At 34.7% G+C, this 19,197-nt stretch overlaps 1 protein-coding gene and 1 pseudogene across 6 annotated transcripts in view; one reads left to right on the top strand and one right to left on the bottom strand.

Annotated features, from left to right (window-relative positions):
- LOC132413343 (membrane cofactor protein-like) overlaps positions 1-19,197 on the top strand; it is a 53,962-nt gene that overhangs the window by 17,707 nt on the left and 17,058 nt on the right. For 5 of the 6 annotated variants that reach the window (XR_009516701.1, XM_059995403.1, XM_059995422.1 and 2 more), the window contains exons 4-8: positions 5,742-5,827; positions 6,666-6,863; positions 17,423-17,605; positions 17,995-18,039; positions 18,151-18,195. Coding sequence is in view for 5 of the 6 variants with exons in the window: in XM_059995403.1 (XP_059851386.1) it covers positions 5,742-5,827; positions 6,666-6,863; positions 17,423-17,605; positions 17,995-18,039; positions 18,151-18,195 (557 nt within the window). In the remaining variant the exon portion in view is untranslated. The remainder of the gene's footprint in view (positions 1-5,741; positions 5,828-6,665; positions 6,864-17,422; positions 17,606-17,994; positions 18,040-18,150; positions 18,196-19,197) is intronic. The other variant, XM_059995435.1, reaches the window with a different exon arrangement.
- On the bottom strand, positions 2,852-5,730 carry LOC132413366 (ubiquitin-ribosomal protein eL40 fusion protein-like; annotated as a pseudogene).

Genomic DNA, 19,197 nt, shown 5'->3' with positions numbered 1-19,197 from the left:
GCATTCTAGGAATAATTCCCACTTGGTCATGATGTTTAATCCTTTTAAAATGCTGCTAAATTGTTTGCTAGTATTGTGTTGAGGTTGTTTGCATCAGTATTCTTAAGGGATAGTGGTCTCTAGCTTTCTTTTCTTGTAGTACCTTTATTGAATTTTGCTATCACCGTAATGCTTGTCTCAGAATGGGTTTGGAAGACTTCCCTCCTTTTCAGGTTTTTGGAAAAGTTTGAGAAGGATTGGTATTACTTCTTTAAATGTTTGGTAGAAATCACCAATGAAACCATCAGATCCAGGATTTTTCTTAATTGGGAGAATTTTGATTACTGATTCAATCTCCTTACTAGTTACAGATCTATTCAGATTATCTGTTTTTGTAATTAACTCTTGGTAGGTTTTGTGTTTCTAGGAATTTGTCCATTATATCTAGTTTATCCATTTGTGGCATAAAATTGTTCATAGTACTCTCATAATAGTTTTTTTTCTGTCAAATCTATAGTGATGTTCCTGCTTTCATTTCTGATTTTAGTAATTTGAGTCTAATCTCTTTGTTTTAGTCAATCTAAGGGTTTGTCACTTTTGTCGCATTTTTTGAAGAACCAACTTTTAGTTTCATTGATATTCTCTCTTGTTTCGCTCTTTTTGTTGTTGTTGTTTATGTCTGTTCTAATCTTTATTATTTGCTTCCTTCTGCTAACTTTGGGTTTATCTTTTTCTAGTTCCTTAAATTGTACACTTAGTTTGTTTTTTCAGAGCTATCGTTTCTTAACGTAAACATTTATAGCTATAAATTTCCCCCTTAGCACTGCTCTTGCCGAATCCCATAAGTTTTAGTATGTTATGTTTTCATTTCCATTCATGTCAAAGTATGTTCTAATTGCCCTGATTTCTTCTTTGAGCCATTGGTTGTTCAAAAGCATATTGTTTAATTTTCATAATTTTATGAATTTTCCAGTTTTCCTTTTGATGTTGATTTTTAAATTCATCCTATTGTGGTCAGAGAATATACTTTTTATGATATCTGACTTTTAAAATCTATTATTAATATTAATTTGTGGCATAAAACAATTATATTATTAATTATTTATTAAATAATTAATTATGTTTTGAATAACATTAATTTGTCACCTAACATATGGTCTATCCTGGAAAAGTCCCACATGCTCTTGAAAAGACTGTGTATTCTGTTGTTGTTGGGTAGAATGCTTTGTATATATCTGTGAGATCAGGTTGTTTTACTGTGCTGTTGAAGTCCTCTGTTTCCTTATTTATCTTCTGTCTAGTTGTTCTATTCATTATTGTGAGCGAGGTATTGCAGTCTCCAACTATTATGTAGAAATGCTTATTATGTAGAAATGCATATTTCTCCTTTCAATTCTGTCATTTTTTGCTTCATATATTTTGATAGCCTGTCATTAGGTACATAAATGTTTATAATTGTTATATCTTCAGTACTGAATCCTTATTAATATAAAATTTACTTCTTTGTTTCTTGTAACCTTTTTCATTTAAAGTCTATTTTGTCAGATTTTAGTATAGCTACTCTACTGTCTTTTGGTTACTATTTGTGAGAAATATCTTTTTCCAGCCTTTCATTTTCACCGCATTTGTGTCTTTGAATGTCAAGTGAGTCTCTTGTAGACAACATATAGTTGGATCATGTGTTTTTATCCATTCTGCCAATCTCTGTCTTTTGATTGGAGAGTTTATTCCATCTACACTTAATATAATTATTGACGAGGAGGGATTTATTTCTATCATTGTGCTACTTGTTTTCTATATGCTTTATAGCTTTTTTCTAGTCCCTCATTTCCTGCATTATTGTTTTCTTTAGTGTGTAGTTGATTTTTGTAGTGAAATGTTTAAATTCCTTTCTCATTTCCTTTTGTGTATATTCTATAGTTATATTGTTTGTGGTTACCATGGGAATTATTTTACATTGAACATTGTACATGGGAATTCCCTGGCGGTCCAGTGGTTAGGACTCTGCACTTCTACTGTAGGGGGCGCGGGTTCAATCCCTGGTTGGGGAACTAAGATCCCACAAGCCTCACAGGGCGGCCAAAAAAACCAAACCAAACCAAAACAAACAATGACAGAATTGAAGGGAGAAATATGCATTTCTACATAATAAGCATTTCGACATAATAGTTGGAGACTGCAAGACCTCACTCACAATAATGGATAGAACAACTAGACAGAAGATAAATAAGGAAACAGAGGACTTTTTTTCTTTTAGCACTTTGTATCAATCCACGGTCTTCTGGTCTCTGAGTTTCTAATGACAAATCTTAATTAGTATCCCTTGTATGTGATGATTCACTTCTCTCATGCAGCTTTCAGCATTCTTTGTCCTTTGAAAGTCTGATTATCATGTATCTTAGTAAGATGAATACAAAGAGACCTGCACTCAGAATTTTAAGCTTTTGGAGAATTTTAAGCTTTTGGCATATTTGTTTCTTTTATCAAATTTGGGAAGTTTTCAGCCATTACTTCTTCAAGTATTCTCTCTGTCCCTTTTGCTCTATCTTCTCCTTCTGAGAGTCCCACAGTGTATTTGTTGGTGTCCCACAGATCCCTTAGGCTTTGTTCACTTTTCTTCAATCTTTTTTCTTTCTGTTTCTTAGAGTCAATAATTTCCACTACCCTATCTCAATTTCACTAATTCTTTTTTCTTCTCAAATATGCCTTTAATTCTTCCAGTGACTTTTTCATTTCCATTAATGTACTTTTCAACTCCAGAATTTACTTTTGGATTCTTTTTAGCTTTTCTAGCTCCTATTGATATTTCCATTTTGTTCACATATTGTTCTCTTGACTTTCTACATTTCTTCCTTTAGTTCTTTGTGCATCTTTATCCCAGTTATTTCTTTCAAATTTTACTGAGGCTCCAGGGCAGGGCTTAGGCAGGGGGCAACCCTGTGGGCAAAAGAAGAGCCAGTGGAGAGGATGTACCTGACCTTCTTCTTGGGGCACAGGTTGTTGGTTTGGCCACACTTCTTCTTGTGGCCGTTGACAGCACTGGTGTGCAGGTGAGCATAACACCTGCAGCAGATCATTTTGTTGCAGTTGTACTTCTGGGAAAGCTGGCAGAGGGAAGACTTGATGATACCACCCTGCAGGTGAAGCACCAAGTGTAGGGTGGATTCTTTCTGGATATTATAGTCTGAGAGAGTACGGCCATCCTCAGCTGTTTGTCTGCAAAAATCAGACTCTGTTGGTGAGGCAGGATGTCCTCAGTGTCTTTGATTTTGGCTTTGACATTCTCAGTGGTGACACTGAGTTTGACCTCAAGAGTGATGGTCTTGCCCGTCAGGGTCTTCACAAAGATCTGCTGTTTGGCTTCTTCATTGGCTTCTCTGTGTCTGCTGTTTGGCTGCTTCACTGAAGAAAAATGGGGTGGCAGAACTGGCATCCGTTAATTCCATTGAGAGTGCCTTCACAAGACATTTAAAGTCTTTGATAGATTTGTCATGAGGTCTCCTTCAGAAAAAAATTCTGTTCATGTATTTTTCCACTGTATGAGCCATACGTTTCCTTTCCCGTTTCTTTGTATGCCTTACAACTTTTTTGTTGAATCAATATTTGAATCTAATAATGTGGTAACTCTGGAAATCAGATTCTGCCCACTACCTAGAGCTTACTGTTTTATGGGTTTTTTGTTTTGTTTTGGTTTGGTTTTTTGATTGTTGTATGGTGTCTCTGTGCTGAGGAGCAGCCTGACATATAAACTTGAAGGTCATCTCAGGTTTTTTCTGAGTCTTTCTCTGGGCAGGCGGAATCATTTTCTAATTTTTTTCCACATGGCAGTTATTTTTGAATGTCCTAGTGTTTAATGTCTGGCTCCTGTTAGTGGAAAAAAAGTAAAAGTGAAGGGGAGGGGCAAAGGATGCTGGATTTTAAATCCCTTGGATATCATTTGTGCAGTGTTGAAGGAGCTTGAAAAAGTTGGGGGAGGTGTGACAACAAAGGCTGCCCACCTCTTTTTCTGCTTCTCTGTGATCAGAAGCAGCAGTGATAAGAACACAAATCCCTGATACTTGGAGGGCAGATTCCTTTTTGCCCACCCTAGCTCCCACAGGCTACTTATAAGCTGCTCTAGCAACACGTGTACAGATGCCAGCTGGGTGGGGGGGGGATAGGTAGCTGCCACTGTGCTAAGAGCTAAAATTGACTCAAAGCAAGTTAATTTACCTAAGTCTTCTCCTAGTAATTGCAAGCCATGGACAGATTCTAGACTTCCAAAATAGTGATATCAGGCAGATTCTGTCAGTGTCATCATCAAGGTGTGGAGACAGATTTCTGTTGCCACTTATTTTGCCATCATCCCAGAATCCTCTCCTAATGCATTATAATCTAGAATCAATGAATTAGCCTTTAGGGAAAAGTCCTCTGGAAGTGGGTACAGGCAGTTACACTGAGTATTTTTAACTTGATTAAGTAAAAATAGCAGAATATCCAGTGAATGTTCCGCTGGAACATTTAGAAGAGGCTACTAGGCACCAAAAGTTTAAGATGTAGAATCAAGGAAGTTGTAGCCCTCTTGAGAAACAGAATATATAGAGAGGCATCAGAGCAAAATAGTAAATGAAAAGCACCAAATAGATAGAATCATTCATGATCGTTACAGTGAGAGTCCAGAAGGAGAAGAGTGTATTATGAATTTAAATAATTGGAGAATACTTCATTGAGTAGTATTCCTGAACTACTACTAGAAAGATACAGGCATATCTTGGAGATATCGCAGGTTCCTTTACACACCACTGCAATAAAGCAAATCAAATGAGTTTTTTACATACATTTATACTATACTGTAGTCTGGTAAGTGTGCAATAGAATTATGTCTAAAAAAATGTATATACCTTAATTTAAAACTACTATATTACCAGAAAAATGCTAACCATAATCTGAGCCTCAGAGGCATAGTAGTAACATTAAAGACATTGATCACAGATCACTATAACAAGTATAATAATAGGAATAAATAAAGTTTGAAATATGTGAGATTTACCAAAATGTGACACAGAGACATGAAGTGAGCAAACGTTTTGGGGAAAATGGCACAAATAGACTTGTTTGATGCAGGGTTGCCACACACCTTCAGTTTGTTAAAAACTTAATAAAGTGAAGAGCAGTAAGATGAGGTATGCCTGTATTCTGAATATTAATAAAGAATCTAAAGAATATTATCTAAAGAATGTTTAAAAAAGCTAAAACTTACCTAGTACTCACTACATGCCAGATGCTAACTCATCCAATCCTCAGAACAGTCCTTTGAGGTATGTAGTGTTACCCCCCTTTTCATAGATGAGGAAACTGAGCAAGAGAACCTTGCCTAAGGGGCTTGCCCAAGCTCAAATAAGTCAGTCTTAGAGCTGGAACTTGAATCCAGGCAGGCAAGCTCTAGGGCCTGACCTGTCTGCTCAGTCCTTACTGAGCAGAATGGTGTGAGCAAAAGGGTAGAGAAGTGAACGTGTGATGCATTTGCCAGAGATAGCGGAGGGGCTACACTGACAACATGACAGAGTCATTTAGACATTTTTCTGTGGGCCAATGTGTGTTCACATGCAGAAACTCTATTTAATTAAGTTGCATATTTAGTTAGCACTTACATTATATTTTGTTTAAGGAACTTCTCCCTCAAATTACTATAGTGCAGGAAGACAACCATATAAAATTGTTTTCATTATTATGTCCATCTTGTAACTACTAAAGAACATAGTAACTTTTCTTTTCTCATTTAGTTATTTCTTAATTGGACCAAGTATTCTATACTGTGACATTTCTGGAAGTACTGTGGACTGGAGTGATACTCCTCCACTGTGTGAAAGTAAGTATATTCTCTCTTTAGAATATAGAGGAGCAGTTCTCAAACTTTGGGCCTCAGGACCCCTTTATGCTTTTAAATTAACATAGATACCAATGAACTTTTCTTTATGTGGGTTATATCTTTTGCTATTATTATATTGGAATTAAAACTGAAAAGTTTTTAAAATAATTATTATTCATTTTTAAGAAGAGCAAGCACAATACCTGTTAGTATATACAACATACTTCTATGAAAAATCAAAAATTTCCAAAACAAATAGTGGCATTGTTTTACATTTTTGCAAATTTCTTCAATATCTGGCTTAAAGGAAGACATCTGGGTTCAGTGTCTTGCAAAATCACACAATTTATAGCCTCTGGAAAATTTCACCATACACTTGTAAGGATGAAAGTGAAAAATGACAATAATACTTGGTATCAATGTGAAGAACTGATTTAGTGAATAGATATATTTATAAATTATGAAGTGTTTCTCAACCAGCACTGAGTTCTGTTTTTAATCATAATTATATCATATCATTAAATTGTCAACATCTCTTATGATGAGAACAAAACTTAGTATGGCCTTGCAGATAAATAAATATGTTTCATATAGATTTTTAATGTAGTTATTTAAGAAAATTAGTTTTATTTTAAATAATTCACTTCTAAATTAATAGTTTGAATTTAGGATAATACATTTTCTCATAGAAACCTTCTAAATGGATATTGGATTCACAACTAGCTTGTAGAAATCATATGTTAATTTATTGAAGGCAATTCATATATCTTTACTAATTGCTGTTTAATCTTTTACCTTTCCTTTTGCCTTTTATGTCTTATTTTTTTCCCTTTCTAAGAGATTTTGTGTAAACCACCTGAAAAAATTCTAAATGGAAAATACACAAATAGCCACAAGGATATATTTGAATACAATGAAGTAGTAACTTATAGTTGTGATGCTTCAAATGGAACAGATCAATATTCACTTGTTGGAGAGAGCAAGCTTGTTTGTATTGGAAATGACAAATGGAGTAGTGACCCTCCTCAGTGTAAAGGTAATAATATTTCCATTTATTTCCTTCTTAATTTGTAAATACTGTAGAAACGCTTTGTAAATTGTTTTACTTACAGTAAAAACAGCCATATGTGCTTGATCCTCCTATTTAATTGGTTTCTAATTTAATTTAATATCGGTCAAATCAAGTATAAAATACTTCTACTTGTAGAGCTTCCCCCCTCTCACCCCACAGGTTCTTGGCATTCCAATTTATACATTGTAAACTACTGTGTATATGCATGAGTTAGGACTTTTTTTCCATGAAAAGCATCAAAAAATTCAACACACACTTTCTTAAACATAAGAAAGTGTTATGTTGTATTACAAGAAGTCTGACAGTTTTGGCTACAGGAAATCATAGTGTAAATTGTAAAAGATTAATTGTCTCACAGATGTGATTTATAAACTCTGGGCAAATCTTACTTAAAAACAATGTTTAAGGCATTAGAGCATGATCAGAAGCAGGGAGACACTGGAGGGATTTTTACTCTTGAAAGAAAGGGTCCACTGAATAATAGCAAAATATTTACTCTTCTCAAGTGAACATGGAACATTCTCTAATACCATATTCTAGGCAATAAGATAATTTTTAACAAAATTCAAATAATTGAAATCATTTAGAGTACATTATCTGATCAAACTGGGATGGATATAGAAATCAAAACATAAATCTAGAATATCCCCAAATATTTGAAAATTATGCAGACACTTACAACTAATAAATGAATCAAAGACAAAGTACTAACAAGGGAAATTAGAAAGTGCTTCGGATATAATAAAAATGAAACACAGCATATCAAAATATCAGAACTTGTGGGATACAGCAAAAGCATTGCTTAGAAAGATATTTAAACCATGAAATACTTATATTGGAAAAAGAAAAGTCTCAAATCAATAATCTGAACTTCTACCATAAGGAACTAAAAAAAAAGAGCAACTTAAACCCCAATAGGAAATAATAAAGACAGAGAAAAAAATCAATGATATTGAAAAGAGAAATAATATAGAGAGAATCAAATCAATACCTGCTTCTTGGAGAAGATTGATAAATTGGATAAACCTATAGGTAGTTTGACAGGAAAACAGAAGATACAAATAACCAGTATCAAGAGTGAAAAAGAGGAGGTCACCACATATACTGCAGACATTTAAAGAACAGTAAGGGAATAAAACAAACAACTTTATGCCTGTAAATTTGACAACTTAAACCTTCTTGCATGTAGATTTTGTCTTTCCTTTTGTTATTGTGGTATATCACATTGATTGATTTCTGTATGTTGAACCATCCTTGTGCAGAAGGAAATTTTGTCAAATGCATAAATAGCATTTGACAAAATTCAACATCCATTCATGATAAAAACCTTCATGGAGGTGGGTATAGCAGGAACATACCTCAACATAATAAAGGTGATTTATGACAAACCCACAGCCAACATAATACTCAAAGGTCAGAAGCTGAAAGCCTTCCTGAAATTCAGGAGCAAGACAAGTATGCCCACTCTCATGACTTCTATTCAACATAGTGTTGGAAGTCAGAAAAGAAAAAAAAATAAAAGCTATCCAAAATAGAAAGGAGTAAGTAAAACTGTCACTATTTACAGATGACATAATACTCTATATAGAGAATGCTACTCTATAAAAAACTATTGGAACTAATATATGAATTCAGCAAGGTAAGAGAATACACGATGAATATACAGAAATCTGTTGTGTTTCTTTACCCTAATAATGAAATGTCAGAAAGAATAAGTTAAAAAAAAAATTCCATTTAAAATTGCATCTAAAAACAAACAAAAGAACCTAGGAATAGACTTAACCAATGAAGTGAAAGACCTATACACTGAAAACTATAAAACATTGATAAAGGAATCTGAACATGATTCAGAGAAATGGAAAAAATATACTGTGCTCTTGGATTGGAAGAATTAATATTGCTAAAATGGCCATCCTACCCAAACCAATCTACAGATTTAATGCAATGCTTATAAAAATACCTGTGACATTGTTCACAGAACTAGAACAAATAATCCTAAAATTTATATGGAACCATAAAAGAGCCAGAATTGCCAAAGCAATACTGAGAAAACAGAAGAAAGCTCAAGATATAACCCTTCCTTGACTTTAGACTATACTACAGAGGTACAGTAATCAAAGCAGCATGGTATTGGCACAAAAACAGACATGTAGATCAATGGAGTAGAGAACCTACTCCATTGTAGTTCAATGGAACAGAGTAGAGAACCCAGAAATAAACCCATGCACCTATGGTCGATTAATCTACAACAAAGGAGGCAAGAATATACAATGGAGAAAAGACAGTCTCTTCAACAAATGGTCTTATGAAAGCTGGACAGCTACATGTAATACAATGAAATTAGAACATTCCCTCACACCATATACAAAAATAAACTCAAATTGTGTAAAGGCCTAAATGTAAGACATGACACCATAAAACACAGGCAAAACACTCTGACAAAAGTTGTAGCAATATTTTCTTAGGTCAGCTTCCCAAGGCAAAAGAAACAAAAGCAAGAGTAAACAAATGGGACCTAATCAAACTTAAAAGCTTCTGCACAGCAAAGGAAACCATCAACAAAACCAAAAGACAACCTATGGAATGAGAGAAAATATTTGCAAATGATGCAAATGACAAGAGGTTAATATCCAGAGTACACAAACAGCTCATACAACTCAATATTAAAAAAACAAACAACACAATCAAAAAATGGGTAGAAGACCTAAATAGACGTTTCTCTAAAGAAGAAATACAGATTGCCTACGTGTATATGAAAAGATGCTCAACATCACTAATTATTAGAGAAGTGCAAATCCAAACCACAAGGTGTTACCACTGGTCAGAATGGCTGTCATCAAAAAGTCTATAAATAATAAATGTTGGAGAGGGTGTGGAGAAAAGGGCACCCTCTTGCACTGTTGGTGGGAATGTAAAGTGATGCAGCCAGTAAAGAAGACAGTCTGGAGGTTACTTAAAAAACTAAAAATAGAGCTATGATCCAGTAATCCCACTCCTGGGTATATGTCTGGAAAAAGCGAAAACTCTAATTCAAAAAGGAACATGCACTCCCAATGTTCATAGCAACACTATTTACAGTAGCCAAGACGTAGAAGTAACCCAGGTACCCATCAACAGGTGATTGGATTAAGAAGATGTTTTGTGTGTGTGTGTGTGTGTGTCTGTGTGTGTGTGTGTCTGTGTGTCTGTATGTGTGTGTATTGGCATATTACTTAGCGTTAAAAAAAGAATAAAATAGTTACATTTTAGCAACATGGATGGACATAGAGAATTTTATGCTTAGTGAAGTAAGTAAGACAGAAAGACAAATACTATATGATATCAGCTGTATGTGGAATCAAAAAAAATAATACAAATGATTCTATATACAAAACAGAAACAGACTCACAGATGTAGAAAACAAACTTATGATTACCAAAGGGAAAAAGGAGGGGGGCAACAAATTAGGGGCATGGGATTAACAGATACAAACTACTATACGTAAAATAAAAAAGCAACAAGTATTTGCTATATAGCACAGGGAATTGTATCCAATATCTTGTAATAACCTGTAATGGAATATAATCTAAAGAATAACCAAACAACAAATCACTATGCTGTATACCTGAAACTAACACAATACTGTAAATCACCTATACTTCAATAAAAAATTATAAAAAACCTTCTCATGAAGTGTACTGCAGGCCCATGTCCTCACTGGGGAATTATACCAAACATTTAAGGAATAAATAGTAGTAGCCCTACACAAAGTTTTCAAGAAAACTAAAGAGATAGGAATACTTCTTAACTCATTTCATGAGGACAGCATTGCTCTGATACCAAAACCAGACAGAAACATTGCAAGAAAATTACAGACAATATCCAAAATGGGCATAGAACTAAAACTTCTTAAAATATTAATAAATCAAATCCTTGCCTATAAAAAATAATACATCGTAATTAAGTAGGATTTATTCCATGAGTTCATGGACGATTCAAATTTGAAAATTAATCAGTGCAATTTACCATATCAAGAAACTTTGAAGAAGAAAAAAAAAACACTCTTGCATTCCTATACACGAACAACGAAAGATCAGAAAGAGAAATTAAGGAAACAATTCCATTCACAAGTGCAACAAAAAGAATAAAATAACTAGGAATAAACCTACCTAAGGAGGTAAAAGACCTGTACTCAGAAAACTATAAGACACTGATGAAAGAAATCAAAGGTGACACAGATGGAGAGATACACCAAGTTCTTGGATTGGAAGAATCAAATTGTGAAAATGACTATACTACTGAAAGCCATCTACAGATTCAATGCAATCCCTATCAAATTACCAATGACATTTTTTAGAGAACTAGAACAAAAAAGCTTAAAATTTGTATGGAGAAACAAAAGTCCCTGAATAGCCGAAGCAATCTTGAGGGAAAAAAATGGACCTGGAGGAATCAGACTCCCTGACTTCAGAGTATACTACAAAGTTATAGTAATCAAGACAATATGGTACTGGCATAAAAAACAGAAGTATAGATCAATGGAACAGGATAGAAAGCCCTGAGATAAACTCACACATCTATGGTCAGCTAATCTATGACAAAGGAGGCAAGGATATACAACGGAGAAAAGACAGTCTCTTCAATAAGTGATGCTAGGAAAACTGGCCACCTACATGTAAAAGAATGAAATTAGAACACTCCCTAACGTACACAAAATAAACTCAAAATGGATTAAAGGCCTAAATATATGACCAGGCACTATAAAACTCTTAGAGGAAAACATAGGAAGAACACTCTGACATAAATCATAGCAAGATCTTTTTTGACCACCTCCTAGAGAAATGGAAATAAAACCAAAAATAAACAAATGGGACCTAATGAAAGTTAAAAGCTTTTGCACAACAAAGGAAACTATAAAAAAGACAAAAAGACAACCCTCAGAATGGAGGAAATAGTTGCAGATGAATCAATGGACAAAGTATTAATCCCCAAAATATATAAACAGCTCATGCAGCTCAATATTAAAAAAACAACCCAATCAAAAAATGGGCAGGAGACCTAAATAGGCATTTCTCCAAAGAAGACATACAGATGGACAAAAGGCACATGAAAAGCTGCTCAACATTGCTAATTATTAGAGAAATGCAAATCAAAACTTCAGTGAGGTATCACCTCACACCAGTTAGAATGGTCATCATCAGAAAATCTACAAACAACAAATGCTGGAGAGGGTGTGGAGAAAAGGGAACCCTCTTGCACTGTTGGTAGGAATGTAAATTGATACAGCCACTATGGAGAACAGTATGGAGGTTCCTTAAAAAACTAAAAATAGAATTACCATATGACCCAGCAATCCCACTACTGAGCATATACCCAGAGAAAACCCTAATTCAAAAAGACGCATGCACCCCAATGTTCATTGCAGCACTATTTACAATAGCCAGGTCATGGAAGCAACCTAAATGTCCATTGACAGATGAATGGATAAAGAAGATGTGGTACATATATACAATGAAATATTACTCAGACATAAAAAGGAACGAAATGGGGTCATTTGCAGAGACGTGGATGAATCTAGAGACTGTTATACAGAGTGAAGTAAGTCAGAAAGAGAAAAACATATCACATATTAACACATATATGTGGAACCTGGAAAAATGGTACAGATGAACTGGTTTGCAGGGCAGAAATAGACACAGATTTAGAGAACAAACGTATGGACACAAAGGGGGGAAAGCAGCAGGGGGTGGGGGTGGAGGTATGATGAATTGGGCGATTGGGATTGACATGTATACACTGATGTGTATAAAATTGATGACTAATAAGAACCTGCTGTATAAAAACAAAATAAAATAAAATTCAAACAAAACCAAAAAGACACATGCACCCCGATGTTCATTGCAGCACTGTTTACAATAGCCAGGTCATGGAAGCAACCTAAATGTCCATCAACAGATGAATGGATAAAGAAGAGGTGGTACATATATACAGTGGAATATTACTCAGCCATAAAAAGGGGTGAAGTTGGGTCATTTGTAGAGACGTGGATGGACCTAGAGACTGTCATACAGAGTGAAGTAAGTCAGAAAGAGAAAAACAAATATCATATATTAACGCATATATGTGGAATCTAGAAAAATGGTACAGATGGACTGGTTTGCAAGGCAGAAATAGAAACACAGATGTAAAAAACAAAAGTATGGACACAAAGGGGGAAAAGTTGGGGGGAGGCGGGTGGTGTGGTGTGATGAATTGGGAGATTGGGATTGACATGTGTACACCAATATGTATAAAATAGATAAGTAATTAGAACCTGCTGTATAAAAAAAATGAATAAATAAAATTTAAAAAAAAAAAGAGAACTTATGAGAGCTTAGAGTATGCTGCATATCCTCCCTTATTTGAGCCCAGAGCCATTTGCTTAGACAAACCTTCCCTTGAATATATTGGACAATTCTGTGTCCACTTCCCATTAGCTCTGTAAGTTATTTAACTTCTTTGAATGTCAGTTTCTCCTGCAAATAGAATGCCTAACTTAATGTTTATTTTAAAGATTAAATCTTCTAGCATGTGCCAAAAAACAAAAACAAAATAAAACCACACATGATCACCTTAATAGATGTAAAAGAAAAAAGAGTATATGACAGAATTTATCATCTTTTCATTATAAAACTCAGCAAATAAGGATATAAGGGAACTACCTGAAGCTGACAAAAGGCACCTATAAAAGTTCCCCAGCTGGGGCTTCCCTGGTGGCACAGTGGTTGAGAGTCCGCCTGCCGATGCAGGGGGCACGGGTTCGTGCCCCGGTACAGGAAGATCCCACATGCCGCGGAGCAGCTGGGCCCGTGAGCCATGGCCACCGAGCCTGCGCGTCCAGAGCCTGTGCTCCGCAAAAAAAAAAAAAAAAAAAATTCCCCAGCTAACATTATACTTAATAGTAAAAGAGTAGTTTATTTTTACTTAAAGTGGAACAAGATAAGGATGTCTATTCGGCATTGCATTGGAGTTCCTAGACAGTACAATAAGGCATACATATTGGAGAGTAAGAAATAAAATAGACTTCATTCACTTATGACGATTGCTTTTGTAGAAAACTTGAATGGCTGAAGTTTTAGCAAGGTTGCAAGATACACGATCAACATTCAGAAATCGACGGTATATCTATAAACTAGTAAAACACCATTAGAAATTGAAAATTTTCAAGTACTGTTGATACCAGCTCCAAAACATGAAATACTTGCATATAAATCTAGCAATGTATGTGAAATATTTAAATGGTAAAAGCAACTAAACACTTATAGAAGAAATTAAAGAAGACCTTAATAAATAGAGAAAATTCAGTGGTCATGGATTAGAAGACACAATATAATAAAGATGTCAGTAATTGATCTTTAAATTCAACACAATCCCATAAAATCCCAGCAGAACTTGAGAAACAGGCTCTACAATTTATTTAGAAAGATAAAAGAACTAGAATAGTCAATATAAATTTGAAAAAAAATTATAGATGTCTTGTTCTACCTGATGTCAAGACTTCTTATAAACCATGCTGTAAGGAATATAATCAAGACAGTGTGGTATTGGTGAAAGGATAGCCATGTAGAGCAGTGGAACAGAATAAGTATCCAGAAATAGACCCTTTCAAATATGTCCACTTGATTTCATCACAGATATACAAACAATTCATTGGAAAAATGGTAAATTTACAGGCTCAATTCGATATACATTATGCACAGAAAAAAGAAAGCACCTCAACCTATGTTAGCACCATAGACAAACATTTACTTACAATGAACCAAAGACTTAAATGTAAAACCTAAAACCATAAGGCTTTTACTAGAAAACGTAGAAAATATTTCTGCCTTAGCCAAAGATTTCTTAAATCAATGCTAAAAGCATGATCCTTCTTCTTTAAAGAAAAAATATTAATTGGACTTATTAAAAACTCAAAACTTCTGCTTCAACTACACTGTTCAAAGAATGAATAAAATGAGCCACAGACTGGGAGAAAATATTTGCAAAATACATATCTGCTAAGGGACTTGTATACAATATATAAGTAACTCTCAAAACACAATAAGAAAAGAACCCAATGTTTTCTAAGATGGGCAACATATTTGAATAGATTTGTTTCACCAAAGAAGACATATGTATGCCAAAAAAGTACATGAAAAGTTGCTTGATATCATTAGTAATTACAGAATGGAATTTAATACCATAGTGAGGTATCACTAAACAGCTATTAGAATGGCTGAAATTAAAAAAAAACCTAAAAACTAACAATACCATTAACTGGCAAGTATATGGAGCAATTGGAGCTCTAATACATTGCTGGTAAGAATGCAAAGTGGTATGAACATTATGGAACACAATTTGGCAATTCCTTATAAGGTTAAATATACATTTACCATACAACTCAGCAACATAAGTAAAAAGGTATGTTTATATAGAAACCTGCATGAGAATATTCACAGCAGCATTAGTCATAATCATTCCACACTGGAATTAGCCCACATGTCCTTCATCTGGTAATGGATGAGCAGCCTATACCACATCCATACAATGGAGTAATACTCTGCAATAAAAAGAAATGAACTCCTGAATCATGCAACAGCAGGAATGAATCTCAAATGCATTATGCTAAGTGAAATAAGCCATACTCAGAGGCTGTGATCCCATTATGACATGCTGGAAAAGCAACATTATAGGGACAGAAAACAGATTAGTGGTTGGCTGGTTGGATAAGGTGGTCGAAAGTTGGGGAGGGTTGATTACAAAGTGGCATAAGGAAGTATTTGGAGATAATGGAACTTTTGTTATTGTGCAGGTAATTACATGGTTATTTGAATTGATCAAAACTAATACAGCTGTACACTTAAAAGGGTGAGATTTACTGTATGTACTTTGTTATCTAGTAGTAAACCTAACTTAGAAGAAAATCATTAGGTACAATTAAGAGCATATTGGCCCAACAGTGAAAAATATCAGTGACAGAGCAATAGAAATCCACCATGATTTGAAAAGAAAGATTAAAATAAGAAACAGAGAGAAAGACATTTGGGAGAAAAAGCAAAGAGTCAAACATACATGTAACTGGAGTTTCAGAAGAGAGGAGAGAGAAAAATGTAGAAAATAATTTCAATAAATACTGGCCAAAAATTATCTAAATTTGATCCAAAACAACAACCCCACAGGTCTGGGAAATTCACTGACGGTAGCAGAATAAATTTCAAAAATTTACCAAGAAACTGCCACTAAACTAAACACAACATGGTAAAACTACTGAAAACAAAAGAAAAAGTAGCCAGTGAGAGGGAAAAACAAAAAACAAAACACAAACATATTACATCCTCTCTCTCCTCACCCCAAAGTAAGAATGACATGACAGCTGACTTTTGTTAAGGAAGTGTTGAAACTACAAGACAATAGTTTCTGCTAATGTGCTGAAAGAAAAAACAGTTAGCCTAGAATTCTCTGTCAAAGAGAAATCTTTCAGAACTGAAGGTGAAATAAAAACAGTTTCAGATAAACAAAAGCTAAGAGAATTTGTCATTGGCCAACCTGGACTATAAGAATTGATAAGGAAGTTCTCCTGGCTGAAGAGAAATAATACCTGATGGAAATTCAGACCCAAAAGAAAGGAGAAAGGACACTCTTCTGGTTTAAAAGGCAGTGTATTATCTGGCCCTCATCTATTACTCAGATTTAATCTCATAAGACGTTCTCTTGAACTCACTGCCCAGCCCAGTGTTTCTTGATTTTGTTTTTTCCCAAATTCTGCCAAACCCATTAATGGATCGTGAATCCTAGAGGGTCAGGATGAGTATTTTACTTTTTAAGAAGTAGAGTAGAATGGGAAATATCAGAGTACACTGGTGTGAGGGCTAAGTATTAACTTTTAACATTATCTCAGGCCTGTTTGTTTATATACTGGTTTACAATGTAAAATGTATTTCTTGATCTCTGGGTTACAGTCCAGAATGTTTGGAAAACACTCCCCTAACTCCGCTGGCCTTTGTACTTCTTGAACATCCCAGTTCCTCTGTGTTGTTGTCACCTGAGAACTTTCTTTTTCATATCTTGGCATGGCTAGCTTCTTTTCAACTTTTAAATTTGAGCTCAGATATTACCTTCTAAGAAAAGTTTTTGCTGCCTTTCTTAAAAAGCAGGGTACCGCAGTTAGTGTCAGCATGATCTTAAAAAAATCCTAGAGCTAAAGAGCATTGAAAGTTTCTTTTGAACTTGCCCTGAATTTGTGTCTGGTACTCAGACCTTTCTCAAAACTTGTCAATAATGGAAAGAAAATGTAGGGAAGCAAATAAACTATAATGATAGTCTGTTTTAGGTGGGAAAAGGTTATTAGACTACTCCAGATCTGTTTCCTGGAATTCAAATGCGCAGTCTTTTTTTTTTTTTTTCCAATTAACATCTTTTCATTCCTTTCCTCTTTCTTTCCACTGGAAGTTATTACTTTGCACTAGTTTTTCTGGTCCTATGTGAAAGCAGCTTTCCATTAACTCTGGAATTTCTCCATTTTTCAGTGGTCAAATGTGCCTATCCATACGTTGAAAATGGAATGATAGTCTCAGGACATGGAACAAAATTTTACTACAAAGCAACGATTGTATATAGATGCATTGAGGGTTTTAAGCTTAATGGCAGCAACACAATTGTCTGTGGTGCGAACAGTACTTGGGAGCCTGAGATACCAACATGTATTAAAGGTATAAATATTGTCGTTTTCCTTTGTTTTTTTTTTCTTTGACATTAAATGTCAATGATACAGAATAATAGAAAAGAAACAATTTTCATATTTAACTGTCTTGCATTCATTTCTGTGATAGTTGTATGACTTCAAATTTACAAAGAAATCTGCTGTTGCGATTTTGGATGTCATTATAGGGTCTTAGCATTTCATGTACATCACACATGTATATAAATTTCTCTTGTTTGACATTTTTTACATGTAAAAATGAATAGCAATCATTTTTCAGAGTAAATTGAAGCATAGGAAGTTTTACCTAAATAAGAGTGAAAGGCATAATTCATATTAATGAAAAGAAAATAATAATGCCCAAGTTTTTTATTCAGTCTACGTTATTTTGTTTTCCAGAGTCAACTACTCCTAGTACCCAGCCTCCAATTTCCAGTGCCTCAGGTTTAGTAACTACCTGCATATATTTTTTCAAAAGTCTTTCAGATTCTTGGTGAAAATACTAGCAGTAACTCGCAAGTGTTTGATCCAATCTACATGTTTTTTGTTTTCCAGTGTCAACTCCTCCCAGTTCCCAACCTCCAATTTCCAGTGACTCAGGTCTAGTAACTTCCTGCTTATATATTTCAAAATCCTTTACATTCCTTGTGATTTTTTTCAAAATCTTTTAAATTCCTATGATTTACACTCATTCATCAGTTTTAGGAATGAAATGGAGAAGAACATATTAACAGCCATTTTAGTTGTTACATTTAGTGACTTTAAAATTATTTGCAGTAGTTTGCAGATATAAGCAGGTGGCAAGTTAAGTAAACTTTAAGCATGTTTACTTACATGTAAAATGATTAAAAGATGGTTTTTTTGGTGGATGATTTAAAACCTTCCTTACTGAGTGGTAGTAAATTTAAAATGGGATCCATTTAAAGCACTTAGCACAGTGCCTAGTATCTAGAAAGCCCTTAAAGGTAGCTTGCATGCATTACAGCATAACTCAATATTAATGCAGAGGAAGGTCCATGGCGTCTGTTTTTTAACATGTGTGTTTTCTGTATCATCGACATTGATAATTTATTCATTTTAAAAGTGATCTGTTGACACCTTTACAGGGTATCTCCTGGGTCTAGGACTATGTTTCTTTTCCCAGACCGTGACCAGTTTGGTTCTGCAGGGACTACTGATTAGCTGCTCTGCCTAAGACTTGAGAGACTATTTTGATTTGGTGGAAGGAATTATCTTCCTGATTTCAGGGCTGCTGTCTCTGACTTCTTCTCTTTGGTTGCAGCAGAAGCAAGAGACAAGAGGAAGAGAGGAAGAGCATTAGCCTGGGCAGACTGCACTCAGGGTCCCAGTGTGGCTCTGCTCACTAAAGTAACAACATTTCTATAGGTTCCAGTGTCCCATTGTTTAATGACTCAAACAAATGTCATCTACTGGCTTTTAATTTGTTTACTTCTTATTGTCCTAATATTTTAAGGACTGAGGGGAATTTTTCATGTTAACATGGTAATTAGAACACCTTTTTATAATTCCCGTAAACCTGGTATCCAGTAATCTCCTTGAGTACCTTGGTGAGGGCTGTGAAGTTTTGGTGGGAAAAAGATG

This window comes from Delphinus delphis, chromosome 1, assembly GCF_949987515.2.
Source record: "Delphinus delphis chromosome 1, mDelDel1.2, whole genome shotgun sequence".
In the NCBI taxonomy this organism is placed as follows: Eukaryota; Metazoa; Chordata; class Mammalia; order Artiodactyla; family Delphinidae; genus Delphinus; species Delphinus delphis.
Note: the sequence above shows the minus strand (reverse complement) of the source record. Positions and strands in the feature narration are given on the sequence as shown.